At 39.2% G+C, this 8753-nt stretch overlaps 1 protein-coding gene across 1 annotated transcript; it reads left to right on the top strand.

Annotated features, from left to right (window-relative positions):
* The first annotated feature begins 809 nt into the window (after positions 1 to 809).
* Positions 810 to 4418, top strand: LOC142176374 (uncharacterized). The gene is made up of 2 exons (XM_075243792.1): positions 810 to 3455; positions 3525 to 4418. The coding sequence occupies exon 1, from the start codon at positions 1969 to 1971 to the stop codon at positions 2986 to 2988; it is 1020 nt and encodes a 339-aa protein (XP_075099893.1). The 5' UTR covers positions 810 to 1968; the 3' UTR covers positions 2989 to 3455; positions 3525 to 4418.
* Positions 4419 to 8753: the final 4335 nt, after the last annotated feature.

Below are 8753 nucleotides of genomic sequence, written 5' to 3'. Positions count from 1 at the left end.
GAATATTCTAATGTTAGGTTGTTCTTTTATCCTCTCATTGAACCTTTTAGCCAAGAACTTTGAATTACATAACTTGTTTCTGTTAGTAGGGTCACATTTGTGAACTGGATTGTAGTTCTTGACTACAAAATCCTTAGTCCTAGAATCATAACTAGCAACTAGAAGCCAAGAACAAGATGCCTTCTTGAACTTAACTCTCACCTTTGTAGGTTCATTTACATACTTTTTTATAGAAACCTTTTGTTGAACAACATATTTAGTTACAGCTTCTCTGAAATCTCTCACACTTGCAATTTTCTTGCAAGTCTTGTCAAAGATTACTCTTCTTTTAATCTTTCTTCTTCTAGCTTTAACTTTCTGTTGAACCTCCCCTTCACCTTCATCATCAACATCATCTGGATCTGTCTCAAAACTAGCAGCTTCATCTGAGAGGTAATAAGGCTCATCACCACCTATCTTACCTTCTAAACTCTTCTTCTTCCTAGATTCATATTCATCATACCCCACGTCATACCCCAAAGTTGGTCGCCATTTTGATCAAACGGTCAAAAATGGAGACCAACGTTGGTCGCTATTTTGGTCAAACAGTCAAAAATAATTTGGCTACCAAAATAGCGACCAAGTTTTTAACATGAGCCAAAACGGGTTTCAGGTCCATTCTTTCAAAATTATTCCCCAAATTAAAATCTTTCTCCTCTAACACTCAAAATCTCTTCTCCCCTCCGACTTCCAGCAGCAGCGACACCCCCGCCACCGGCGACCCCTGACGGCAGCAGCAAATTCCGGCGACCTCCACTCCCAAGGTTAGTTTCTCTTTCCTTTCTTTTATTTTTCCGAAAAACAGTGATTTTAGGGGTTCAATTCCAATATATTAGGGTTCAAAGTTATATATTATTTGTTCAACTATGTTTAGTTCAAAGTTAATTCCATGTTAGGGTTTAGTTTCTCCATGTTAGGGTTCAATTTCTCCATGTTAGGGTTCAATTTCTCCATGTTATATATTATTTGCAATTTTTAGGGTTCTTGTTAATACTTTTAGGGTTCAAATAAATTAACTATTTAGGTAGACTAATTTATATATGGGGTTAAATTTTATTTTATGAAGCAACAATAATAGGATATGAATTGGACTTTTAGTTAACTAAAAAAAGATTAGGTTATGAATTAACTAATTTAATTTGTTCTTGCTTTATTTAAATAGATGGAACATCGTTCTTGGATGTACAATAGGAATTATCCTAATCGGCGGGGATTGCGGGAGGATTTTGTAGAAGGGGTTGCGGACTTTGTTAGACATGCAATGTCACTTCCGCCATACATAAAAGAAGGAGTAATTAGGTGCCCTTGTGTTAAGTGCGACTGTATGAAGTTTGGAAAACCAGAGGAAGTTAAGGTTCATCTTTATATGGTGGGGTTTATAGCGAATTACTTTGTGTGGACTAATCATGGAGAGATGGATGGTAGCCATGGGATATTTCATAACATGGTTGTTGGTGAAAGTAGTAGGTCGAGGGAGAATAGAAATAGTGATTCCAGAATTCATGATATAGTTGCGAATGCTTTTGGAATGCACTTTGGGGGTGAGCCCAACGAAAATGTTGAACAAACTCCTAATGATGAAGCAAGACATTTTTATGAACAGTTAGAGGAAGCTAGTCGTCCACTCCGTGAAGGACGTCCGCACTCTGAGTTGTCTGTTGCAGTTAGATTACTAAGTATCAAATCTGATTGGAATATTTCTCAAGCAGCCATGGATTCTTTCATTGACCTTATGCGTGAACTAGTTGACGAATAAATCGAATTACCTGGTGATTTCTGCAAGGAAAAGAGATTAGTTTCTAAGTTAGGACTTTCATCAATGAGAATTGATTGTTGTGAAGATGGTTGCATGTTATATTATAAAGATGATGCAAATTTAAGCAGTTGTAAATTTTGCGAAAAGTCTCGTTTCAAGAGGCTTGCGGGAAGATGGTCGCTATCAAGGCGATGCATTATTTACCTCGTATACCTAGGCTAAAGAGTTTATATGCGTCGATGAGTTCTGCTCCTCATATGAGATGGCACTTTGAAAATAGAAGACCACCTGGTGTTATGTGCCATCCTTCAGATGGAGAAGCTTGGAAGCACTTTGATAGGACATATCCATATTTTGCTAGTGAACCAAGGAACATTCGGTTAGGTCTGTGTGCGGATGGCTTCATGCCTTTTTCTGTATCTGCGACACCGTATTCATGTTGGCCTGTCTTTCTTACACCTTATAATCTACCACCCGAGTTGTGCATGACTAGTCCATATATATTCTTAAATTGTATTATCCCCGGTTCACGTAATCCGAAAAGTTTGATAGATGTATATTTGCAACCTTTGATTGATGAGCTAAAACAATTATGGTACGATGGTGTTGAAACATATGACATATCAACCAAGCAGAATTTCAATTTGCGTGATAATTTAATATGGACAATTAATGATTTTCCTGCGTATGGAATGTTGTCTGGGTGGATGACTGCTGGGAAGCTAGCTTGTCCTTACTACATGGAAAATAGTAAAGCGTTCACTTTGAAACATGGCCGAAAGCAATCATGGTTTGATTGTCATCGTCAATTCTTGCCTGAGGGTCATGAGTTTAGAAGGATGAAAAATGCTTTCAAAAAGAATAAACTGGAATATGATTATCCACCTCCGATACTTTCAGGTGATGAAATTTGGGAGAGGGTCCAGAACTTCAGTAAAGTTACTGAAGTTCCACCGCATAGATTCCCCGGATACGGTGTTACTCATAATTGGACCAAACAGAGTATATTTTGGGAGTTGCCTTATTGGAAGGATAATCTTCTCCGTCACAACCTTGATGTCATGCATATTGAGAAGAATTATTTTGACAATTTGTTCAACACAGTGATGGATGTTAAAGGTAAGACAAAGGATAACCCGAAGGCTAGATTGAACTTACAAGAATATTGCAGGCGGCCTGAATTACACTTGTAGACAACAAACAATGGTAAGTTATTCAAGCCCAAAGCAAGTTACACATTCACTTTGGAGGAAAGACGGCAGATTTGTGATTGGGTAACGAAATTGAAGATGCCTGAGGGTTATGCGTCGTATTTTGAGAAAAAAGTTGATATGGAGGTAGGGAAGTTGAGCCATTTGAAAAGTCATGACTGTCATGTTTTCATGGAGACCTTAGTGACTATTGCGTTTTTTGGTTTGCCTGAAAGAATATGGAAACCCATCACTGAGATTAATTTGTTTTTCAAAGACTTGTGTTCTTCCACATTAAGGGAAGAAAACCTACGCCGGATGGATCAGAACATTCGTGTAACTTCGGGTAAGATGGAAAAGATATTTCCATGTGGGTTTTTTGATGTGAAGGAACACCTTCCAATCCACCTTGTACACGAGGCACGACTTGGAGGGCCTGTTCAATGCAGATGGATGTATCCCTTTGAGAGGTAATATTATAGTCCATATATAATTTTCTGTTTTATTTGAATATTCTTGGCTAACCTAAAATTATGTAGGACAATTGGCAAATGCAAACAATTTGTTAAGCAGAGGAATATAATTGAAGGATCTATATGCGAAGCTTATCTTGCAAAGGAAACTGCTCATTTTTGTTCTTATTATTTTGAGAGCAACGTGCCATGTGCTAGGAATAGGCCCAACAGGCACACGGTCGACCTTACGAATGATCCATTATATCCGCCTATGTCCATATTCAATCAACCAGGCCGATGTTCTAAGGATGGTAGAAAAGAGAAATTTGAGTGATATGGAGTTCAAGTCAGCTACACTTCATGTGTTGCTAAATTGTCCCGAAGTAGTACCATTTCTCAAGTAAGTATTGATTTAATAGTTATCAAAATATAAAATTTACTGTGATTACATCTCAATGCAACTGCTAAAAATACTTGATGTGTCACAGTCACTTCGTGGGTCAATTTGGCCAAGATGCTGTATATACGGCATTTCATAGGTGGTCCAAACAATTTGTAAGTATATCCTTAAAATATTCTAACACTATGTAGGTAAACAATGTTTGGAAGTTATGCTAACTTATGAATTTTGTTAACAATGTGTACGTAAATGATCCAAATAATGGTGTAAATCAATTTTTAAAAGATATATCTTGGGGACCTGGGGTTGAGGTCACAACATATTCCAAGTACGTTGTGAATGGTTATAAGTTTCATACAGAGGGTTGCTCTAAAAATAAAAAAGCAACAACAGTGGGGTGTGGGTTCAAGGTGGTGATGGAAACCAAGTTGGAGATATTGATTATTATAGTGTGCTCAAAGAAATAATAGAACTAGAATATTCAGGTAGGCCATTTAAGAAAATTATTCTCTTTAGATGCAAGTGGTTTGACCCAAATCCAACAAGAGGTACGAGAGTACACAATCAATACAACATAATTGAGGTTAATCATACGAGAGAGTATGATCGCCACGTAATCTGAAAAGTTTGATAGATGTTAGGCAAGTGTATTATGCTCCTTATCCATTTCGGCGGAATAAGTCCGATTGGTGGGTTGTAATCAAAACTAAGCCTGTAGGTAGGGTCGAAGTCGAGAATGTGTTGGATGTTGCATATCAAAACGATATCTCCAGTGTTCACCAAATAGTGGACGAACTTTTAGAAAATGATTTGGAACATCCTGAACACATATTGGAAGAAGTTGATATAAATGAAGTAAGAATTATAGAAAACGAGGAAGAAGAATCAACTGATGAAGCTCAAACTAGTGAGGAAGAAGAATTCTCTGACGAGGAAGAATACGTCGATGAGCTTTAAAAAGTTGGTTTCTTCGATAACTCTCATTTATAGATAGTTTCCTTATATGTTTCAATCTAAATATGTATTATATTATGCAGATGACAGGCAAGGGTCGAGGTAACAATGAAGGTAGTGGTTTCGGGGCCGAGAAAAGGCTAGGAAGCAAAAGAGGAGGGTAGAAGATACTACTCATCAATCTTTTCCACCATCTTCTGATTTGCCTATCACTATGACACAGCCTCTACCCCATGGCTATACTGAGCTGCCACAACATCACTAGCCCTACACCTTCGTGCAAATCCCGGGTGTTTCTTCACAGGGCCATCGGATTGTGCGTCCGACATACAGTCCACCTGCCTCACTACCACGTGGATCCCACCCAGCAACATCACATGGATCGCATCGATCCATGTCACAGCCACATGGATCACAGCCATCAGTGTCACAGCCACTCGGGTCACAGCAGTCAGTATCACAGCCACTTGCGATCCGTGCAGCTATGTCGCAGTCATAGGGATCACATCTATCATCATCAGCGACTCCACCTATTGGAGGCTTTCACTTGCGGGATAGTAGCTCTGACCCCCTACTCCTTCCACACATGCCTCTGATACACATGTTTCAGACGATGATGCTGATGTTGCTACTGCTTCTGACGAGGAGGTGCATTATGATCAGTATGGCAGGATCATCATAGTCCCTGAGAGTGATGGGTAAGAGTTATTTGTTATTTTTATGTTTATTTTTTGTACAGTTTTTACTAAGATATTAATTTGTTTTATTTATTAAATTGAAGGTTCCTCCCGAGTAATATTACTACGAGGATAATCACCAAAGCAACCAGAAAGCTTTATGATGCCCCTTATGCGTCTTGGCGTGAATTCCCATTCTCACTGAAGGAGGCAATTTTCAATGAATTTAAGGTATAAATGTTCTTTTAAGCAGTATAATTATTTATATTTATGATATTTCCATATAATATTTAACTTTTGAAATACAGAGCAAGTGTGTATGGGAACACCAGTATAGCGCGGACGTGGCTGCAAATTTTAATCTCAAAGCTCGCAAGCGGTTGTCGCATTCTTTCTCCATAGCTAGACAGCTGAACCAGAAGCCTGGCTGGTTGCTTCAGGAGTTTTGGGATGATTTGCAAAGGCAATGGCTTACTGCAGAGTTCTTACAGAAGAGCGAAAAAGGAAAGAAAGCTCGCGTATCTGAGAAGGGAGGATCATTGCACACTGGAGGTGCGGTCAGCCAGGGGACATTAAAAAGAAGAATGGTACGTAATTGCTTAATTTATTTTAATTTTCAAAGTATATCTATTCTATTTATTAATTAAAATTTATGAGTTTTCAGGAAAAGAAGTTGGGTCGTCCGATGAACCAAGATGAGCTATTCAGGGAGACTCATATTGTGAAGAAGAAGAAAGAGACGGATCAAGAAAGGTGGGTCGAGGGACGTGCCTCGACTGTACATGTAAGTTTTCACTTTTCATTAAGTATTTTCATTTACTTTTATATAAATTTTGAAATACTAATTCAATTTACTTTTTCTTATAGGATCGCTTCAGAGTTGAAGATGAGGAATTCATACGCAGCCAACTACCTAATGAGTCGGGCGCGCCATTCCAACTTTCGGCTGAGGATGTTGAAAGACTATGGACGCAGGCTGCAGGCGGTCCAAAATGGGGGAAGGTATACGACCTTCCTACTAAGACATTCCATCGCTATAGGTGTGGAATGGAAGGAATAGGGACTTCCTCGCCGGGCAACTTGATGGGGAGATCCTCTCCGCTATGCGGGAGAATGTGACAAAGCTCACATCCGAGCTAGAAGCATCCAAGGAAAGAGAAAAGCTTAAAGATGCTCAGTATATTGGCGTGGTCGCTTAGTGCCAGAGCATGCAAGAGCAGATCAAAAATCTCCTAGATGGATCTTTTTCGATTCCCCGGTCTCGGCCATCATTGCCAGAGGCTGCCCGTCCCCGTGCTCGTTCGTCCCGCCCTCCAAGTGGCCGTTCCTCCCGTCCTCCCCGTGATCATTCTTCCCGTCATTGACAAGTAGACCCTTCTCAATACCGTGATGATGATGAAACTTCATCAGACGGTGATAATAATGATGTACCAAACAATGAATGAATTTTAGACAATTTGAACTAGACAAAAACAATTTGTTTTCCATTGGGTTGTAATAAAAGTTAACTTAGTTTGGTAGTTCTATTGAAATTTACACTTTCTTGGTTTTAATGTAGCTTTTAATGTTGTTTTTGTGTTGTTGTTGTTGTTGTTGTTGGGTTGTTGTTTGGTATTGTTATTGGAATTGTTGTTGAATTGTTGTTGTTGTTGCTTGTTAGAGTTTTGGTATGACTGACAGGTGGTGTAGCTGGCAAAACAGGCAGTTTCTGCCAAAATAATACACAGAAAAGCGACCAAAGTTGGTCTCTATTTGGTCGCTTTTCATGTTAAAAAAAATAATTTTCTGGAGAATAGCGACCAACGTTGGTCGCTATTTACCCAGATTTCTACAAAAAACGACCAAACTTGGTCGCTATTTCATTAAAAAATAAAATTTCTGGTGATAAAAAATAAATTAAATTCATGTATTTAGGGACCAAAGTTGGTCGCTAGTTTAATAAAATAAATAAATAATTGAATAAAAAAGCGACCAACATTGGTCTCTAATTTCCAGATTTTAAAATATAATATTTGGATTAGAGACCAAAGTTGGTCGCTTTTTAATGATTAATAATAAATAAATAAATAACGTATTTTATATTTAGAGACCAACTTTGGTCGCCAAATTTATATTATTAAATTAATAAAGCGACCAAAGTTGGTCTCTATAGTCAATATCCGGAAAAATTGGTCCATTTAGCTTAGAGACCAAAGTTGGTCGCTAATTAGCGACCAACTTTGGTCCCTAAATAAAAGGGACCATCAATATAGCTACCAGGCCCTTTTGGTCGCTTTTTGGTCGCTTTTTAGCCCAATAGCGACCAACTTTGGTCGCTTTTTGCGGTCGCTTTTTTCCGGATTTCTAGTAGTGGAAGAAGGTGAAATCAGTAAAGAAAAAGCAATGTGACGACCCAACTAGTTGTCTCATGAGTTACCGCTCCGTTTTCCCTATTTTTGCTTCTTATTGATTTGTCTATCGGTTCTATATGTGACCGGGTTGATTGGCTCGGGTTCGAAAAGGATTTGGTAAGGTTTGAGACACTTAGTCTCTTTTGAGGAAGCTTAAGTTGGAAAAGTCAACCAGATATTAACTTATGTGTTAGAGGGCTCGGATGTGAGTTCTGATGGTTCGGATAACTTCGGGAGGTGATTTGGGACTTAGGAGCTTGATCGGAATGTGTTTTGGAGATCCAGAGTAGATTTAGGCTTGAATTGGCAAAATTGGATTTTTGGCGTTTTCCGGTTGATAGGTGAGATTTTGATATAGGGGTGGAATGGAATTCCGGAGTTGCAGTAGTTCCGTTGGGTCATTTGGGATGTGTGTGCAAAATTTCAGGTCATTCGGACGTGGTTTGGTAGACTTTTTGATCAAAAATGGAATTCGGAAGATTTTGGAAACTTAGGCTTGAATCCGATGTGTTTTGGTTGATTCAATGTTGTTGAGATGTTTTGAAGATTGGTACAAGTTTGGATGGTGGTATGTGACTTATTTGTGCTTTTGGTCGAGGTCCCGGGGGCCTCGGGGTGATTTCGGATGGTTGACTGAGAGATTGAGAGTTTGGTGAAGATGCAAATGTTGTTGTTTCTGTTGTTTCCGCACCTGTGGATTGGGGACCACAGATGCGGGAAACCAGTCGCAGAAGCGAAAGAGCCTAGGTAGGCAAGGACCGCAGAAGCGGTTAAGGAGCCGCACCTGCGATGGCGCAGGTGCGGGCAATGCATCGCAGATGCAATTTTGGCTGCTTAAGTGGAAACTGCAGAAGCGGTTCAAGGACCGCAAAAGCGGTACTACAGAAGCGGG

The sequence above is a fragment of the Nicotiana tabacum genome, chromosome 22, assembly GCF_000715075.1.
Source record: "Nicotiana tabacum cultivar K326 chromosome 22, ASM71507v2, whole genome shotgun sequence".
In the NCBI taxonomy this organism is placed as follows: Eukaryota; Viridiplantae; Streptophyta; class Magnoliopsida; order Solanales; family Solanaceae; genus Nicotiana; species Nicotiana tabacum.
This window is presented reverse-complemented; position numbering and strand designations above follow the sequence as displayed.